Below are 21482 nucleotides of genomic sequence, written 5' to 3'. Positions count from 1 at the left end.
TTCAAGTCCCTCTCTTACTCCATTTTGCCAACCCAAACTTCCAGGTACATGACGGGACACCTTGCTTGTTTTTGTTGTTTGCGCTCCTCTGGCTGGGTGCTGGCAGGTGGAGGGCAGTGATCCCTTCCCTTCTTCCTTCAATCTTTGAGACTAATGTAAGTAGAAGACATGGCACTGTAAATGTTCGAACATTTAAAATATTATACCACTTAAAAATAAGAAATATTACTTTTGTTACTAAGAGTTCATACTTATTATACCTGTGTCACCTTTCACACTATCGCTGTGATCATGAGCTATGGGCTTTGTAGATACAGGGGCCCTTCTCTTTTTGACCACAGGGCGATGCACGAAGATGGTGGGTATAGCCTCTGCTCTCAGCCTAGTCTTGTCCTTTTTTGTCTTGACAAACAAGTGACTTGAGGTTACTTCACACACAGAACAACTCAGTTTTGTCTGCCCACATACATATTCCATAGTGGTTGAATACACAGTATTAGGAAACACTTTATACTTACTGGACATGTTATAATCATTACATACTGTATATAATATGACCAAGAATGTGAGACAACTTTATAGAAATTAATATCACATCTGTTACTGATGCCATTTGTCATACTTTGTTAAACTCACAAATAATAAAGTTCCATAACTTCAGTTGGGAACAGAGACCACACCTTATCCCCCCAAGGCAATTTCCCATCCAATAGGTGTGCTGTGTGTGTATAACCCTTTCTCCTGTCTGTTACTCCCTCTTTCAGCACAAGAACCAGAGGGGGATTCAATGGAGCCTGAATACCTGCACTGAGACCCTCACCCTGCACCCTGAGTCTCAACTCTGTGTTTTTCAAGCCTTTCCCTGTTTTTTTGTATTAAACAAAAGCTTTCCCAATGGTGTGGTTTTCGTTTTGTGAAAAAGTGCAAATGCAGTGTTTGTATATAAATCACATATTTTTTTGCTGTTGGTCGTGAAATTGCTCCTGCTTCCTCCGCTCTGTGTCAGTGGGGAAGCCGTACATTCGTACTCCTTTCTCTGAGCGATTTGAGCATCCCCAGGCAGCACAGCAAACCATGGTGGCGACTAGGAGGCAGCACAGCAAACCAGGACAACACGGAGGAAAAGGCACAGACAAACTGCATGATATGCTATTCAATGTTTATTGAATTCCATGCATTTGCAATGGATGTTCCTAAAACAACACATTTAACATCATCATGCTGCTGCTGCTGCTGCTGCTGCTGCTGCTAGTCCTTTGATAGTCACCTGTCGTTCTCCTGTCCTTTCTGAAAACCATAAAGATGACATTAGTCATTTAGATAACTTGTGTCCTCCATTACCAGGGGATTACTGAAACTACCATGAATTTAAGAAAATGGTAGAAATTAATCTAATCTGAATTTTAAAGCATTACTTTAGATCCCCTCCCTCTAAATATATCAAACATTAGAAAGTGATGCTCCTGACTACCATACAAGTTTAAGAAGATAATATTGGTTTTAAAGAATTCAAAGCTATAAATAAACAACAACAGGCTCTTTAACCAAGGCACTGTTAGCCTAACATGTAAACTAGTTGTTCACACTAATCCTAATATTATCACTTAATATTTGCAAATTCAATTTTATTTTTTTAAAACATATTGATGTAAATACATACACATATCAATTTGTTGTATAAATATTGCAAATCAAAACCTTTATTCACTAATAATTACCAAAAATCGTAGTTCTATCTCCTGTAATCAATGCATTCACATTGCCCGCCATGAACTTCCGGGGAACGATCCTCGTCTACATGAACCACGTGACGATAACCGTTTTTGGACTTCCGTTGTCGTAACTCTTCTATTATACGGCTCTGGTTCTACCGCAAAGTTATTCTCCGTGGGGACTTCCGGCAACAATCTTGATTCTGATTGGCCAGAAGACTCGAAAAAACATCAGCAAAGATGTTTTATTGAGAGGATGATCACTACGTGACAGACGTTTTCAAAGCCATTTATGGTCTCCGGTACTTCCTGTCCAACGCCTACTGCATGCACAGCGTTAGAAAATCGAGCTTTCAAAATAAAAGTTTGACTTTTTTCTAAAAAAAAAAAAAATTCAAATTTATTTTTTCAATTTTTCTTCTTCATTTTTTCCGCGACCCACTCGAAACGGGTCCGCGACCCACTTTTGGGTCGCGACCCACCAGTTGAGAACCACTGATCTAGAGCAGTGGTTCCCAACCTTTTTTCCCAAGAGCCCCCCTAAATGACTCCTGTTGGAAGTTGCGCTTATCCAGAAAAGCCCGGTTTGGACACTTTACGGGCAGAAGAAACATTTCTATTAAAGAAAGAATTATACATTTCTGTCTTTTTATGCCTTTAATAGCTACTAACTTGAATTATTATTCAAATTAATTGATCAATTATTTTGTATTTGTTATTGTAATGTAGAGGCAAGGCTTTTAGTGACAATCATGTATTGCTTTGCAATTATATGAAAAATAAATAAAAAGAAGTCTAAATATGATATTTGACCTGAAATCATCTGAGGCCTGGTGCCCCCCCTGCGATCTTTGGCGCGCCCCCCAGGTTGGGAACCACTAATCTAGAGAATTCGAACGGCACTTATCATGGCTGCCACTGAGGGACTTCCGGGCCATTTCACTCGCTTCGGAAGGTTCCTAAGCTAAATGGACTATTCGACTGCAGCCTGGGTTGGAGAATTGCACAGGGGAAAATAACGTATCTATGCCACAATTTTAGATGCGGATTTTGTTAAACTAATATGTTTGCGCTGTGGACCAACACTATAAATTGACGGGGAAGGGGGTAGCAATAAAGGTAACACCATTACAACAACAGTTACACAACATAACAGAAATAATATCGATAGCAGCGTCCCTAGCAACCACCTTGGTAACAATGAAAACGTTGAATGGACACAATTTCCTGAAGTAATCTTCGTAATAACTAGCAAACTAAAGATCATGTGCATCCACTGCACACATAATCTGAAATAACAACTCATATTTCTCGTATCAAATGACATCAAAACGCATTTTAATGGCCAAACTAACCTTAAAATAGGCATTTTCCACCGAGAATAAAACGAGTGTCGGCCATGTTTTTTTTTCTGCAGGGAGAAATTTGAAGATCACGTGACATAGACACCAGCCATTGGAAATGAATGGTGAAAAAGAACGTAGGGATCTTACAATTTCAGAGGCGTTTTTGTAGAAATATTACTTCCCAAGTTGTGGACCAACGTAGTTATTACACGTTTTTTTGTGAGACTGGGTTGGATATGAGCAAGGCCATCCCATCAGCTGCACATCATCTCCAGGGAGACTGCCGACAGTATGCTGCCGCCAGGTTGAATCGTCATCTACCAAGATGTCATCCCCCGAAAAATTGAAGCTTTAGATAATATTATATAAATAAATAAAATAATATTATGAGCGAGGCATGGTGACATACTTATTGTGCAGTGACTGTTACTTCCTGAGCACAATGACAAAAGTCCATCTGCCGAACATCTTGAGGGATCTCCAGGATTATCAAAATGTGGATGACTGAGTCAAAGTCGACATCCAATTCAATGACAAGAAAAGAAGCCTACACAAAGACAAAATGACATCCATCCGTCCAACATTTGTCTCCAGAGCAAAGCTTGAACACGAATGTGCCCTTTAGAATAAATCCTGTCACCACCTGACCTTTCCTCTAGCATCATGCTGGTCAAAATACCATCTTTACATAATAATGTATATATCAAACAGGCTGTAATAAATGTACTTTATGCTCCAACAGTAAGTAATTTCATTTCAAACCTTTATTTAACGAGATTGGTCCCATTGAGATCATAGATCTCTTTTCCAAGGGAGACCTGCAGCATATAGGTTCCACATGAAACATAAAACAATAAAGGACATTATACATTATATTTACAGGATACATTTACATAGTTATAGACATGTACAAGTCCCCATAGTATCAACGAGCATTTCATTTAGCCTAGCTTTAAAAACATGCAGATGAATGAGATTGCTCAGTTTCAATTCTTGCTGAAGATTGTTCCAAGCAAGTGGAGCTGCGCACATAAAAGCTTTCTTACCTAAGACAGTCCTTGCTCTTGGCACATCTAACAAGACTACATCATGCGATCTCAGACAATAACTGCTTGCAACTCTCTGTGTTATCAGGGAACAGATGTAATACGGGAGTTTACCCAACAAAGCTTTATAAATAAACGTGTACCAATGACTGAGCCTCTTTACAGTAAGTGATGGCAAACCTGCCTTGGCATACAGGGTACAGTGATGTGTAAGTGCTTTACAATTTGTGACAAATCTCAGTGCGCTGTGATAGGCGGCATCTAACTTGTTCAGGCAATAGGCAGGTGCATCCCTATACAACAAATCACCATCGTCCAGCACAGGTAAAAAGGTCACAGTGACTAGCCTTTTCCTGGCCTCAAGCGAGAAACAGGACTTATTCCTGAAAAAGAAACCTAGCCTAACCCTCAGTTTTTTAAGCAGGTTATTGACATGAAGTTTAAAAGTAAGAAAATCATCAAGCCAGATACCAAGGTATTTATATCAGGTAACCACTTCAAGTACTTGTCCTTGCATAGTAACAATATCGAAAACAGGCTCTGGTGTCTTTTTAGCTTTTGAAAATAGCATTACCTTAGTTTTATCAACATTTAAAAGAAGCTTAAGTTCAGCAAGCTGAGTCTGAATAATGTTAGAACAGCCTGTAATTTAACACCAGCCTCCTTAATTGAGGGACCTGCACAGTACATCACGGTATCATCCGCATAAAAATGTAAAGTAGCTTCATTCACATTTTCACCTTAACTGTTGATGTAGATGGAGAATAAAAGTGGACCTAAAACAGAACCTTGAGGAACACCATTAGCAATGTTTAACCACTCAGAAGACAGCCCATCAAACTGAACACATTGGGACCTTTCAGAGAGGTAGTTCACAAACCACCCCACTGCATGGCTGGATATGCCAATACTGAGTAGCCTCTGCTTTAAGATGCGATGATCGACGGTATCAAACGCTTTGGAAAGGTCAATAAATAGAGCTGCACAACTCTGCTTATTATCTAAAATACTCGTAATGTCATTCACCACTTTCATTGTCGCAGTGATGGTGCTGTGTTTCTTTCTGAATCCTGTTTCGACAGGATATCATTTTTACATAAAAACTCCTTTACCTGTTCACTCACTAGGCATTCGAGCACCTTGGCCAGAACTGACAACTTAGAGATTGGCCTATAGTTATTTAATAAGGTGGCCTCCCCTCCTTTTAGCAAAGGCAAGACATACGCTCACTTCCATACTTTTGGAATTGCATTTGTGCTGAGGGAGAGGTTAAAAAGAGAAGTAAGAGGTAGAGCAATAAAATCTGCAGCTATCTTTAAAAAGAAAGGCTCTACGTTGTCCAGGCCAGCCGGTTTCTTAGGATCTAGCTTAGATAAGGCTTCATGAACAACATTGACAGTAAAAGGAGTAAAACTGAAAGGGTTTTCCAGACCACATTGTTCAGAGTCACGGCTTGGGGTGTTCACAGAAGCAGAGTTAGAAACAGAATCAAACATAGAACCGCAGGACACAAAATGCTCATTAAAGCAATTTAGCATAGTAGCCCTGTCCGATATAGTGCCAGATGCTGTGGTAAGGCACGGAGGTAGATCATTACGGATCTCACCGGTGGATATCGATTTGATGGCTTTCCAAAATTTCCTAGGATTATTTAGGTTTTCTGTGGTAACTGACAAATAGTACTTTGACTTTGCACTTTTGACATTTGAAGTGAAGCTATTCCTTAGCTGCCTAAAACGCAGCCATTCTACCTCTGAGCCTGATTGCCTAGCCTTTGCCCAGGCCTTGTTTCTCTCATGAAGGAGACTGGACAGTTCAGCAGAAAACCAAGGATTGTCTCGTCCCTTCACTCTGTTTCTTTCAAAGACAAAATGTCATCTGGCGCCACAATCTTACCTTAGTTTGACCTGTATATGGTCACTTTTAAATGTATTAAACTCTCCTTAGTGTCCAGTATCAAAACAGTACAATTATGAAGTCCCATTTATTTTCTCTATGGACACTGAGCAAAGGCTACATTTTTCACAACTTACATTTTATCCTTACTATTTTCAATAAAGCTTGTTGTACATGTTTTAAGACAACACACTGTTAACCAGACAAACCAACACTGTTGAGAGTAATTTAAACAAAAACTTTGCTTTGGAGATTATTGTTGTTATTATTATTATTATTTAAACCGCACATACTCGTTATAATATTTTCCTCGAAAATACTTAAAACAGTGGGAATTTACCTGGAATTTACCCACAAATCTCAGCAGTCGAAGGCTCAGGCGACAATTGAGAGGAGGAATGTTGACAGCATGTGTGTGGGCATTTGACACTCAAGGCACATGATCACGCATGTACCTTGATCTTAATTATGCACACAAACACAACCGTAGCTTCACACAATTAACCTGACCCCCAAATAGTGTATGCGTATGCACATGCACTCACACGTACACACCGCATGTGTCTCAGCCTGTTGGAGGGAGGCGGAGACCTCACACTTTTTAACAACTGTCGACAACCTTTCCATCTGCTCCGTCTGTTTCTCTTCACAACATCCTCCTTCTCCTGACCCAACAGTGCACACTGTGTTTTCTGGAGAAATAATTGCCAGAATGTACTCAAAATAAAAAGGATTACATGTTTGTCTAAAAGGATAACAACAAAATTCATGCACGGGCCAAGGAAGATCCCAAATACACTTTGTCAATAAGAATCACTGGATGAATAATCAAATAATTTTTCACTCTCTTTACCTTCGAAATGTAGGGACAGAGGACAGCTCAGGAAAGTGGCTTCAACTGTACTGAGGAGTGGCCAGTAAAAATATTAACGACGCGTCCCAGGATTTAGCTAGCATTAACACTAGCTGGAATTAGCGGTAAAAATACATTTGCAATATGTCCAACACATTCCTGTAGCCTAATCCATAATCTACCTGATACCATGTTTTAAAGTACTATTTCAATTAAATCCACATTTTCACACTTCTTCTAACTGGACACCACTGTGTTTTTCATTTATGTAAAACGAAAAAAAAAGAAGAAAAGCAGTATGGCAAGAGTGACGCTGTCTATAGCTTCTGTGGTGGCTCAATTATTTTATCCATTTCTCACAGATTATTATTTTGTGTGTTTTTTGGTATAACAAAACCCACTAAACACTGTTATACCAAAACATCACTAAAATCATTGGGGGGAAAACATTACGAATATTTTAATTATAAATTCAGTTGTGCATGTTTACGTCAAATTGTCTGCCGCGGGAAGAGGGTTAAGAAAACAGTCATGTGCAGGCCTCAGAGCCATGGTCTGTCTTTGTGTACTTTACTGTACTGATATTTCTTGTTTTTAGATCCTGAAACAGGCTTTAATTGGCTAGAAAAATGTTGATGAATCCTTATTGAGTATTTTTGACAGTTAAACCGGTGTTGTTGCTTTCACACTCGTTTTTTAATCGTACATTGTCCAAAATGAGAAACACGTGTGTCGTTTCCTTATCCCACTTAAAGTGTCCTCTTTGATCACTGCCAGCTCACACATGGACACTGAAGATCTGCTCAGCATCAATATACCCCACTTACATCGACATCTCCTGGTGCTTCCACTGTCATTTTCTATTTGCAGACAGCCTCTCTCAGTTAAGTGCATTGTTCAGTGCCCCCTGAAACAACGTGAGTATATGATTGGGTCCCGGCTGTTTGCTTGTCCTTTTGATTGTGTTTCAGCAGCATCCTGCTCCTCCGTCGCACACCGAGTCCAGTTGAGGATTAACGATTTCTTGAGGTTCGGGTTGTAGTGAATCAAGACTGGATTCCACAGACAAAATGTCCTGCACCAATCTCCTGAAACACAACACTGATTTACTGATTTATAGGAATATCATGAATCATCAAGGTTTCCAACTAAATAAATCCCTTTTCAGGCTAGGGTTCACATGCAGTTGAAAAAGCATGCATTGAAGCATAAGTCCTTCATCTTTGTGTTCATGTTTCTCTGCTGATGTAACTTTCATAAAAAATAAATATCCTGCCTAATTCAATGCTTTTGCAAACCTTCAACATCAAATACATCACTCATGAGTTATTTAAACATAATTGGTTGAATACTAGGGGTGTTGAAAATAATCGTTTCTACGATGCATTGCGATGCGGACGTGGACGATTCGGTCTCGATGCAGTGACGGAAGATAATCGGTTATAGAGTAGTAACGTTGCTTCCTGATTTTCCGGCCGCGGCTTTACTATAACGTTTTTTCTGTCACTTTAATATCAAATCGGTCGGTGACGCAGAGATCAGGGAACATACGTGACAGCGGCACAGCAACACGGAGCAGTCTGCTTTATCCACCAACACAAGAACACCAGTCCAGAACCGACAACAGCAGGACCCGCTCTGAATCACTCCGTGCATGTCGCTGCGGCTCAGAGACACAGGGAGGGATTTATGTTTTTCAAAAATAATCGCGTTACAATCATGTCAGGTTTTTGGTGGATTTAATTAAGTCTTGGATTGCAAAGTATGAATGTCCTCTAGCAATTTGCAGACGATCTATACGTGTGTAAAGTTTGTGAAGGCAGGAGGAAAAAAGCTTCCGCGATCACCGTCTCCTCTCCGTTACTCCAAGCCCCGCCCCCTCCCTGAAAATAATGAGTGACAGGCTGATAGTGACCCGATAGAAACGTTGTTATTCACTTAATCACTGAGATATAATGAAGCTAATTTAATCTCATACATTCATGGGATTTATGTAACAGTAAGACAGAGAATGTAAGTGTGCACCCACATGCAGTATTTTTGTTTGTATATGCTGTTGTAAATACTCCTGTTGTCTGCTGTGTTCAGACTCAAGTCCTGTGGGTGATGCCACATTCAGGACATTGAGAATGGAACAACTTCACACACGGAGGCTAGACCTATACAATTCATTTATTTTGGTTTATAAATGAATGTCAAGACATTTATGTAATTGATTTCTGAAGCACTTTCTAAATAATAAAAAGAGAGTTCATATGTATTTACTGCATGTATGCATTGATGAAAAATAAGCCATGTGCAGTAATATAGAAAATTGAGGATGCAACGCATTGGTATGAATCGTGATGCACCGTGATGCACCGGGATATCGAACCGAATCGAATCGTTGACAGGATAATCGTAATCGAATCGAATCGTGAGACCAGTGAAGATGCACAGCCCTATTGAATACTGCTTTGTCACTGTTATGTATGATTCAGTGCTGGCCTGTTGGAGTGAACACAAAGGCTACTGCTCCCACTTTGTCATATCTGTCATTGTAAACACTTCAGCAAAAGCTTTGAAGAAATTGGCCTAAAAAAACATGAATTTTAACAAAAATGTAAAGTGTTCTTCAGAAGGAAAGGTTATGGGTTTGTAGAACTTCAGCATAACAGGAAGAAACTATTTGAAACCCTTATTTCTAAGAGTTCAGTGTACAATGCATCATCTGAGCCCCGTACTCTCTTAAGTTTCTTTTGTTGTTGTTTTTGTTACCTCATAGCTTCACCAACGTTCTTGTTCTCTTTGACCGAAATCTCCATCCAGGTAATGAAGCCGTTGGCCTTACTGAACCTGTCGATGCTGTCTGGGGGCACGACCCGCTGAGGGAGGTCACACTGCAGAGAGAGAGACAGAGAGAGGGGCAGGAAGTCATTTTGTTGTTGTGAGGTGAGGGTTTCAGGATCTTGCTTGACCTGCTGAGGTGCATTAATGATTAATGTATTGTGTTATCTGTGGTTTATTAAAAATCAAATGTGTCCCATCCAGGGTTATCTTGCTATGATAATATGATGTGAAATGGTTGAACCTGTATGTGTGCAGCATGGATCTCTACAATACGGTCAATACAAAACCTTTAAACCTCAAAACTCACACCAATAATTCATAACATAACTGCATTTTTTCCGCATGAACAAATTGCCACATGTAGACATGACATTGTTACTTCTGTTACAGCTGGATTTGTGATAGAGAAGAAGTAATGTTATGAATTAGATACATGACATAACATGACCTTGATTACCTTCACATCGCTCAGAGGCCATCCTTAGCATAACACTACTTTGTGAGGAAAGTAATTCAGTCGGTGGCGGCGTTACCACAGTTTTAAAGGCGTATCGGAGAACTACGGTGGCCTTAAGGTAGTGTAAAAACAAAGGGCGCACAAAAACACCTATTCTTAGTTCCAGGTGAATATGCACTAATTAAAACAGGTAATCATATTCCATTTCCCTGTGAATACTACACCCTTTAAGACATAAAAAATACCTTGTTGGCCAGCAGGATGCAGGGGATGGATTCTCCGTTGGGAAGCATGGCCTTGTTGTCAAGGTCCCGTTTCCAATGGCGACAGCTGAGGAAGCTGGCTGAGCTGGTGACGTCAAACATCACCACACAGCCCAGCGCACCCCTATAATAGACCCTGTTCATGGATATGAAACGTTCCTGGCCTGGAGAGAAGACACCGAGTTCATTAAGTCACCCACGCATCTTTCCACTAATCCGTATGCTGAAAAACATTTGTACCTGCGATGTCCCACAGTTGGAGTCTGACTTTTTCTTTATCTGACCAGTGCAGCAGCTTCACAGCATAATCCACTAGAGAAAAATAAAAACATTGTGCAGAGAAAAAAGAAGAAGCGAGAAGTAAGAGTAAAAAAACAGAAGTGGAGAAAGAAATGTGTGATTTACAGATTTAAAAAAACAAAACAGGGAAAAAACCCCCTCAGATTAACTCTCCAATTCAATACTTTTACTCTCAGAGAGAAGTTTACTCAAACAATCCTTAGCAAAGGAGCAGGATAATACTCTGTTTATCAAAATGCAAAACATGCAAGAATCAGTTGATTGAACAGGTGGCAGCAGGGTGAACAGGCTTTGCTGGGGTGGGTATCTGAGAAGCCGTCATATAAAACTGTTGGAAAAGGGCAGGCCGTTTCAAAAAACATTTGGCAGGTGATTCGACGAACCATCTATTTATCGCCTTGACACCTTCTGCTGAATCCGATTAGGGAAGACCGAAAACATATTGAGGTCGAGCAGTAAATCACCAGAGCAACCAATGTATCTCACATTAGAAGGCAACAATTGCCTCCATCCAATCCACCATTCACTCCAGTTTTACTCAAAGCTCAAAAATATGTTTAGGAAATCACATTTTTGCTATTGCTGTGCATTAATGCTGGACTATGGATAGTTTTAAAGGTCCCCTATTATACAGTCTTTTATCAATATATTACAGATATTTACAAAACATGTCTCTGAAGTGTTTGGCTCCAAATACCAAAGAGATTATTGCAGCATCTCACAATCCCCTCTGTTTCAGCCCTGTTTCAAAAGTGCTGATTCTCTGTCTGTTACTTACTGTTAAGGTCTGCAACCTTTTTGACCAAAAGAGCCATTGAGGTCGAGCAGTAAATCACCAATTTGTTTTGTCTGGAGCCGCAACACATATTTGATAGCTTGATAGCTTATAATGTTGTGTATATTGTTATATCATAGACAAAAACTACAGTTTTTTTGCATTTATTATGTATTACATTATAGAAAACTGTTTACCTCTAATAATAAACAAAGAACTCTTTTTTAAGGAGAATTAAAAAAGTACACAGGCCTACTTTAAAATAAATCAACAGAGCACTTGGGGAGTCCTCTGCTCATTTGAAGAAAATGAATATAATTAAAATGGGCCCACTTTGAAATAATTATAACATATGGCTGCACCCTAAAAAGAGTTAGGTGATTGAATTATGACTGAAGATCGTCAGCTGTCTTCCTCTTCCGTGTTTTTCCTCTAAAGGCTGCAGCACCTTTGACAACTTCTCTCCACATATCAAACATACCAGTAAGCCAGCATCATTTACTGTGAAAGCTTACCTTGGTTGGTGATTGGCTGATGGTTACACAAGCCAAACAATCGTTATGACATCATAAAGTGGCCAAAATCTGATCAGCTCCTTTTCAGACAGGTTTTAATATAAATGGATCAGGACAAAAAGTGAGCAAATCTTTTTTTCCTGAGACTTCTTTCAGAATCTCTTTACACAGAGGGGACACTTATGTATACAATACATGACAAAGTGGATTTTGCATTAGGTGACAAACACAATGTTTATTTGTTTTTTACTGTCAATTGCTGCCATTATAGCTTTTTTACCTTGCCTTGTTCAATAGGACATCAGCAAGCACTTATTTAGTGTATCCATTGACAATATAGAACTGCTTTTATACATTAAATGAATGTATTATTATTATTATTATTATTATTATTATTGGGTAGACCTTGTTTATGTATATTGTTTGCATTTTCTCATAATCTTGATTTTTTTTATCCCCGTTTTATTTTGTAGAACAGTCTCCTTGAGTCTATCTTTTTTAATTTTTGCCTGCCCTCTCCAGCTGTGTCTCTTAAACGTTTCCGGTCAATGTTCCCGTTGTGTCCTGTGGTTCTGCGGTGTTTCCTAAGTGTGTTCATTCCCTGGATACATTCTAGTTGTCCCTTGTGGATTTGCTTCCTGTGTTCCTCGTGTCATCACAATTTGTTCTTCAATTAGTTTGTTGCTTAGGTTTAATATAACCTGAGCTCACTGAGTTTCATGTTTGCCAGTGTTAAAGCTTCAATGAACTTTCTGTAATGCTCTCTTTAAAATAGACATAGACTATTTGAATCAACCATGAGATCATATTGCCATTATCAGGTGAAACCCTGATTCAGGTACCAAACAACCATTGTCATACATCCACAATGAGATACTGCACAGTCACATTTTCCACAGAACACTGATGAAATAAAAACAGCCCTACCTCCCATTGTCATCTTGTACGTCTTGTTGAACTGTCCGTTGACGTAGCGATGCAAAAACGAGGATTTCCCAACATTTCCATCACCAATAATCAGTATTTTAAGCAGGTGCTCATTCATAGCTCTCCTTTGTCAGACAATATTATCATGTGCCAACAGCTCAAAGTTCAGCAGCATGTCAGGAAACAGGATTTATGAGACAAAAGTAACTGTAACTAACAAATACTTGACTATATTACAAGTGGACTTTGCTTTCTCTGAACCTTTCTTCACATTGGTTCAACCTAAACATTTAACTACCTGTCAGTCTGTCTGAAACTAATAAATCCAAGTTAGAAATACCCTTACCTCTAAACCCCAAAAGATGGTTAAGAAAACCCCGTTTCTCTAAAGCGTGTCAACTATATAACACCTTGAATATTCCTAAACATAAACAGTGCTTCTCTCCGTGTAGCACAGCACTCTGATCTACTTGTGTTGCTGTCTGGAAGGAAGTTATTACAAATAGATCAACGTCATAAACCACGCCCTTATAGAACAGGAAGCTAAAACAGCTGATAAATCTGTGCAGATAACTTTCTCTCTCACAATATCTAACTCCTCAGAATTACATATATAACATTAAATATCTTTAATGTGGAGTATTTGAAGGAGCTATGGTTTGGTTCATGTCTCTCTAAGACTTTAACATCTTATAACATTATCATATACTGTAAGAGAAAATAAACATATCACATGCTGGTGCTGTGACTGTCAACATCTGGCTGTAAGAGGAACTGAAGCAAACGGTTTTTTTGCTCACTTTGAGGTAAAAAGGCCAACAGATCTGCCTCTGCCACCAACTTCCAGCGACCACATACTGACTACAGAAACAGGAAGTGAAGTTATTGAATTCAGATCTTGACATTTTTTAAGTTCATGATACTCCAAAAAGTGTGTGCTCAATGGCACTAGGTACTTTACTCTCCACCTTATTACAAAGAAATACAGCCTTAATGGTACTGTTTTATGGTTCCCCTTTTTGCAGCGAGTGGGGTGAGTAGCTGAAGAAATGACGCAGTACTTCCTGTATTGGCACTGAACGTTGGCATTGGATGTAAATCATGTAGAATCTGGATGTAGTTCATGATTTGCCAATCCTCATGCTTCTCTTCCTGTTTTTATGCAACATCTCTCATCACATTCATCCTCCTCCAAGTCCTCCACTTCACTCTCTCTCTTCTCATGTCCTGTTGTGTCTCCTTATTTTTATTATTCTTACACACACATACAGTTTCCTGGCCTGCCAACTAGGCCACGGTTACCGTCTATTGCACGTTACAGTCCCCCGCTGATGCTGATTCATCTTTGTGACGCTCTTCAAATGTGTTTTTCCTGTGGATTGTTGGTGTGTTCTCATGTCTTTGTTCTTTTCCCAGCATCAGATGCACTTAGGGTTGAAACAATTACTATTCTATTCTTGACACACCAACCCATTCATAATGTGCTAAAAGTACCATATTCATTCTTTGGGTTTGGAATAAAAGGCACGGGGAGCCAAGAGAGAAGGTGGGTGCTTCAGTCGACCTGAAGTCCAGGATGGTCTGAAACTTAAGGTGCAATTTGGCCTCATTGCAAAAGGAAAACATCCAAGCTCATCAACACATTTGGCAGATTCATAATTCTATGTTCCATAATGCAGACTTAATTTGTTGTCTCCTCACATTCTCAATTGATGCACAACTGATAAATACAGCAATGTTTGTTCAGTTCTACATTAACCGAGACAAGGTTTGAGTCACGTTTGCATTTTGTCACCACCATGCCGAAGGTGGGACACAGATAAGGGTTCCCACACATGGATGATTTGAAAAAAGATTTGTTTTAAACATTGCCCTTTAAAAAAGACAAGTCTTATGGTCCACAAATAGCAAGAAAACATAACAGAACCAAACAGCTTGAGAGCGACGCAACCAAACCAAAACTTACCAAAGTCTTTAAATTGTTAACAATTCTTAATATAACCTGTTTTGACAAGTACATATTTTATAATGAGCAATACATGTAAATGCAAATATGATTTAAAATAAAAGAATTACGTCAGCAGAATCCACAAATGTGCATTAATAATGTACAGAAAACGTTAATGTTGCATACACGTTTGCATATTAATACAAACAAATGCTAGACAACTTAATACTGTTCGATTTACTTTTGAACTTATAAGGTGATCAATAGTCTGTTTGAATGAACAATCAAATGGCCATGTATAGTGCAGTCTACAGCATGTTATGCGGATGTCTGTTTTCATTCTCTCTGATACTTGTCTGACACCTAGTGGTCTTATAACAAACTGCAACATCATCAACAAGCTGGTTTCCACTAGTCAACATGATGTATTCTGTACACACAAATCAATCATGTATCAGTTAAGCTGCTATTAACTAAATTAGAGATACAATATGTTGTTTATGTTTGTTTTAAATTATTTACCTTATAAAAACAAGTTCAATAGCTATTTCCACGATCTAAAGATTAAAACAGTAAATAGCAAATAAATACAAAATGACACCAATGCAGAATTGCATTTTCCAGGACCTTGTAATCTTGTATTGTTCTCAAAGCTTAACTTACATTGATAGTTATGTAATACAAACTGCTTTTATAACCCCTTTTTTGACAAATATAACATAAAGTAGAGAGTCAGATGTTATGTAAGGGATAATGTGCAGCGACGCGGTCATTATGGGGAAAAGAACACCGACAGGCTGATCAGGAGCCCGACGCGAAGCATGCAGTTTGCTTTTCAGCCAAACTGTATACAGTTAATTCGAACGGACTTCTTAGTGCAGATGTGAGCGTCCTTAACAACGGTCAATAAATCCTTGACAGCGGTCTGTCTGTTCTGGATTAACAACGTGTCACGTGTTCTGAATTGACCAATCAGAATCGAGTATTCAACTAAGCCATGTAATAAATGTCATCATTATGACCGACAGAAGAAGGGAACCTGCAGCCTGGAACTCTGGTTGTCACAACAACAAATACATTTGATAATCAAACCCAGTAACTGCAAGAGTTTGAAATCCTCAGTTTTACCTGTTTATTTTGTATTTTTCTTACATTTCACACAGAGGGGGTAAGTGGTTTTACATTAATTTAAATGTAGCTAAGTTATTTTGTATATTGGAAAACAATTATGCTTTGACATCTGATAATAAATCTTGAAAACTAATTCTGGCAGCATGTTACCCAGAGATGCAATTTGAATTCAAATAAATCAACAAACTTACCTGAACATCTTGACTGCACTTACAGAAATAAACAAGTTCATTCTTCTTTCAACCTTCTTTGTGATACTTAACTTTGTGCATTAAGTGACACTAAAACACACTTTTTCTTTCCTGCAGATTTACCATCAAACACAAACATGCAACATGTGACTGTCAGGTTTCTCCTCTTCTTCCTCCTCCTCCTCCTTCATCCTGTGACCTCAGTTGACTTGGAGGAGGTGGATAAGGTGTCGGTGGAGGTTATTGTTGACAGCTCCCCCTGCAGCGCCACCTGTGGTCTGGGTGTTAAAACTCAAACCCTCTGTTTGTTAAAGGATGGCAAGAAAGCCATGGAAGAAGATGTGAGAAGTAAAGATGGAACAGAGGTACTGTAGTTGTCTTAAACATCTACACTAAATCATTGACAAATGCAAGAAGGAAAATAACTACATTAAAGGTCTCCTATCATGCAAAATCCACTTTTTAGGTTCTAAAAATTGGGTTTTGCATGATGTTCATGTCTTTTACACATCAACATGTGTCCCCTCTGTGTAAAGAGATTCTGAAAGTTTCAGAAGAAAATATTTGCTCACTTTTTGTCCTGATCCATTTATATAAAAAACCTGTCTGAAAATGAGCTGATCAGATTTTGGCCACTTTATGATGTCATAACGTTTTTTTGGCTCGTGTAACCATTAGCCAATCACCAGCCAAGGTAACCCCCCCCCCTTATCACCTGAATCTCCTCCTAGAGCACATTGTGTTCTTTCTAACCAAATCTCTCTCAGAGGGGCGTGGGGAGGGGCTCCTTATTTTCATCTAAAGTAACAGACAGAGAATCAGCACGTTTGAAACAGGGCTGAAACAGAGGGGATTATGGGTAATGCTGCAATGATCTGTTTGGTATTTCGAGCCAAACACTTCAGAGGCATGTTTTGTTTATGTCTGAGACCTGTAACATATTGATGAAAAACAGCATGAGGGGACCTTTAACATTAATCATTCTCGTTTGCATGTGGAAATTGCTAAATGAAAGGTGTCGGAGGAGTGTCGTGTGCGTAAACTGAGCTGTCTGGAGTCGTGGCAGTGTGGACTCAGGACCATGACTGTGACTCTAGGAGAGAGAGTGGAGATCGACTGTCTGGGAGAAGTGATGCAGGCGATGGGGAGGTTCTCCTGGAGGTGAGGATGAGGAGGTGACTGATTCATGTCTTTTGATTGCAAACAATGGGGGGAAGAAATCTTGCAATTGTCATGTTAGATATAACACAGTCTCATCCTGAAAAACTATATATCTATTGCAGAATAAAAGGAAAAGTTTTGTAATAATTTTTGAAGGGTGTTAACCAGCCCAAGGCAAAACTGAGCTGGGGGCCATTATTCAGCCTTCTCAATAAAAAGCCCTTTCAGTTTGGCTATAAATGTAAATTGTATTTTAGAATATGCATTAAGCATACGGCCCGTCCACACAGCGGCGTGCGTTGAAGCTTCCAACGTCACTTTTAGCCAAACTGCATTTTGGGAAGCGACGTGGAGCGTTGCTGACTTCAAAAGTTGAGCAATGTTCAACTTTTGGCGCCTCGGCAGAAGTGTCAGCCAATGAAATCCTGTTTATGCAAATCTGCCTGTACAAGCGCTAGCCAATCAAACCGCGTGTATGCTGCGAGAGACTACGCAGGTCATTTCCTCATATTCCAAAAAATGGAGGGAAAATTCATTATAGTGGTAGTGAAACACCCGGTGCTGTATGATCAGTCTCTGTTCATCTACCGGGATACAAACCAGAGGAGCGAGGCATGGAGGGAGGAGGCAGAGACAGTGGGTGAAACTGGTAGGTTTTCGCCTGTTTGGGGATTTTATATCCAGTTTACTTCGTTTTAACATTGCTATTGCTTTGTATGTCGGGGGCAGGAGATTCATGTGATTGGTTGTTGGTCGCGTTGTTCGCAAAAAATCCCCAAGCTTCAGATACTCCCACCTCCAAGCGTCAACGCATGCCGCTGTGTGGACGGGCCATTATAATCACTGAATTATTGATAGAGGTATCAAAACTAGATTTTAAGACATACTACAAATAGGATTACGGAAAACATATAGGAACCACTTCAATGAGAAACTAAACTGAACATCGTCTTTGTTTGCCCTCCAGTTGTGAACTTGTTGTGATGTACAGGACAGGTGTACACCATGACCCTGTGACATCACTTGTGGGTGGGGTTAAAGGTGCAGCACTTCTGAATAAACCCAACACCCATCAGTGATGCTGGCGGGGGTCAGAGGTCAAACAAGCCTGAAAACATTTGATCCGTAGGGGCCTTGTGACAGTCAAGGGCCCCGGGACAGTATCCAACAATGTATTACCTGTAATAACAGACCTGGAATACCCGGAATTATGTCTATATTCATGTACAAATGCACTTTATATGCATACATTTGTAGCCCAATAATGGGACTGAAACAGACTGATGCAACAACCGTCATTTTTGTTATTGAAATTGTCCGCAAGTTGTTGCTTTCTGCCATTTAAAGATGGGATTAAAATGAAAGAAAAATGGCTTGTTTTGCCAAAGCTGAGGTCGTTCCATAGATGCAGAACCACCTGTCACTGCGGCAGGTCTTTGACAGAGGGCTCTGCTCACTGAGGTGTTTTCTTTAACGGCTCAGGGTGTCATGGCGTTATGCCCGAGGAATAATCAGCTCTGACGACACTCTGTTTGCTCGCTGGAACGCCCCTCTGCTGGAGCGTGTGGTTCTGGACCCTGTGATGGAGGAGGACGCAGGTAAACACTCTGATGCATGTGCGCACACAGAACCTGAATTTAGTTTCCCATTTCTAAGGAGAGGTGCATGTATAAGATTTTTTTTTAACACACATTACTTTTACTCTCAAAGGCTAACCAGAACATACAGTATGTTAAGTCAGAAGTAATTTGATGTGCTGCCTTTGCCTCACTTGTTTTATATAATGCCATAATGAAGCTGCACAAGCAAAGTAGCATCAAGGTGAGGTTTAAAAGTAATGTCTATGGTGTTTATACGGTAGACAAAGAAAGTTTCAACATGTAATAATTTCACAATAATATCCTCGAAACAGCACTGAAATTCTCACCAAGACATTCCCACAAAGAGAAACACACACAAGTCAGGGGCGCACGTTCACACACAGACATAAACACACAGACATAAACACACCTCCTGTCTGTTGAATGAAAGGACATCATTTAAAGCGCCGATTAATCACCATGTTATATTATAGGTACTTATCGCTGTGTCGTGCAGGATGCCAGCTTCCACAGGGTGAAGAGGGTTTACTGGGGGATCCGGGTTTTGCCATCCTCTGTACTCAATCTGGACTACGAGAGCTCTCTGGCCCAGTGGGACTCTGGAAACCAGAAGCAGAACCAGACCGAGTCAGACCAGAGAACGCCTCTGATTTACACTGTACGGTTTGTTCAGGAAGGGATGGATTTGGGGAAGCAGTCATACACTAAAGATAATTTGAGCGGATTTGTTTCAAGTATACTATTATGTACGAATGGAAGACTTTGTGAATCCTCCTTTAATCGTCAAGAAAGTAGCCCACACACATAAGAGACTGCCTTTATCCCATCTTATTAGGAGCAGTGGCCAGCTATTATACTGTATATACAGTGCCTGGGGAGCAGTGTGTAGGTCTGGTGCCTGGGGCATGTTGGCATCCCAAAGAGGCAAATGAACACCTCTCCAAGCACCAGTCTGCACTTGAATGGTAAATGGACTGTACTTATATAGCGCTTTATCCAGTCTTTAAGACCCCTCAAAGCGCTTTACATACTACATGTCATTCACCCATTCATACAGAGCAGTGTATCTTACTCTAGGACCTAACATTCACACACCGTTGGCCATGCCATCGGGAGCAACTCAGGGTTAAGTGTCTTGCCCAAGGATACATCGACATGTTGACTGCATGGGCTGGGATCGAACCCACAACCTTCTGGTTGAAAGACGACCGTACTCCCTCGCAGCCACAGTCACCCCAACTTGAACTGTCAACCCTCCATTTCCCAAGCCAAGTCCCTCAGATTGCTGATATTGCTCAGATACTGCTGCCCAAGATTACTGACATATTGTTGTAAAGCCCTTAGAAAAACAACTTGTCCACAGATTCAAAGCAATTAATAAAACTATATTCAGTAGAATCATTTCATCGTGTATAATGATCTCTTTTTTTCCACTTTTTCTTTGGAGCCACCAGTGCCCTTATTGAAGTGAAAGTGTTGTAAGGGGAAACCAGAGGGCGTGGGTAAATGGTCCCAGGCCGATTTTGAGCCTGAGTCTTCTGCATGCCCTAGTTAGTACATGGGCTGTAGCTCAACCATGCTATAGGGCAGCCCTATATTCATCCTTCTTATCAACTGTGCATTTGTTGTGTCTGAACACTCAGGTGCTGATCAGTTTGAGCCTGGCGGGCGTAGGTGCTGGAGTGATGCTGCTGGGCCTCTGGTGGACACTGAGGAGGAGAGAGTTCATGTGTTAACGCAGTTATAACTGACCTTCCATCGCTCACCGCACACAGGCAATTACATTTCTGCACAAACAAACTCTAACTCTACACTATCTGCTCAGTAGCAGACCGCAGACAGGCTTGTTAGAGACTGCCTGCTGAACACAGTGGAGCAACAAGACCCCGAAAAGAGAGAATAAAAGAGATCAGGTGGACACAAACAAGACTCCAAATGATTGATGATGTCGTTGCTGGATGTGGAAATGAGGGATTGGTTGTAAACACGTTCGCAGAATCAGATTAAACGGTAATGATGTGAATGTTGTGTTCTCATTACCCATAAGGATCCTAGTGTTAAGTGTTATTTGGGCAATTATGCGTAATTAGATTTAGATTCATGTGATTTGGATTTTATTTGAAGGGGGTTTGTCTCTTCATTAGAAGTACAAAGATAACAGCAGGCAATATGAGATGCAATAATAATCCCCAGCTGGGAACATTGCAGGTTAGAACATCTCAGACCCCTCGGCTGCGAGACCACCACTGCAAAATATCCTTTTCCATCAACAGAAAAGAAATCCCTTCAAAATGCCCGTCTTTTTTTCTCTAACAGTACATTGCATCTGCCAAGGAGACAGGTCGATTAACATTTTGATAAAACTAGGCTTTGCAATCAGAGGAAAAGGAGGACAGAATGTGTTGTCCCCCACAGGAGACATGTTGACATATCACAGTGGAAAAACAGGTGTGAATAATAAAATAAATGATGTCTGAATTCCCTTTTGCTGCTAGAGTTTCAGGCTCTCTGTCGCACTGTCATGGTTAACA

The 21482-nt window shown here is 40.1% G+C and overlaps 2 protein-coding genes across 3 annotated transcripts; one reads left to right on the top strand and one right to left on the bottom strand.

The window, feature by feature from the left end:
* Positions 1–3804: 3804 nt before the first annotated feature.
* On the bottom strand, positions 3805–13377 carry LOC117448962 (ras-related protein Rab-7L1-like). Its single transcript, XM_034086250.2, has 5 exons — positions 12920–13377; positions 10643–10714; positions 10385–10566; positions 9611–9732; positions 3805–7941 (listed from the first exon to the last, which is right to left on the bottom strand). The coding sequence occupies exons 1-5, from the start codon at positions 13035–13037 to the stop codon at positions 7821–7823; spliced, it is 615 nt and encodes a 204-aa protein (XP_033942141.1). The 5' UTR covers positions 13038–13377; the 3' UTR covers positions 3805–7820.
* Positions 13378–15919: 2542 nt separating this feature from the next.
* tmem81 (transmembrane protein 81) lies at positions 15920–20940 on the top strand. 2 transcript variants are annotated; one of them, XM_034087957.2, is made up of 6 exons: positions 15920–16035; positions 16307–16554; positions 17205–17350; positions 18833–18948; positions 19448–19609; positions 20595–20940. In XM_034087957.2, exons 2-6 carry the CDS (start codon positions 16327–16329, stop codon positions 20696–20698), a joined length of 756 nt encoding a protein of 251 aa, XP_033943848.1. In that variant the 5' UTR covers positions 15920–16035; positions 16307–16326; the 3' UTR covers positions 20699–20940. The 2 variants fall into 2 exon arrangements, with proteins under 2 accessions (XP_033943848.1, XP_033943847.1); XM_034087956.2 differs by having other exon boundaries at positions 15922–16035; positions 19425–19609; positions 20595–20938.
* The last annotated feature ends 542 nt before the right edge of the window (positions 20941–21482 follow it).

Source organism: Pseudochaenichthys georgianus, chromosome 7 (genome assembly GCF_902827115.2).
Source record: "Pseudochaenichthys georgianus chromosome 7, fPseGeo1.2, whole genome shotgun sequence".
Lineage (NCBI taxonomy): Eukaryota > Metazoa > Chordata > Actinopteri > Perciformes > Channichthyidae > Pseudochaenichthys > Pseudochaenichthys georgianus.
This window is presented reverse-complemented; position numbering and strand designations above follow the sequence as displayed.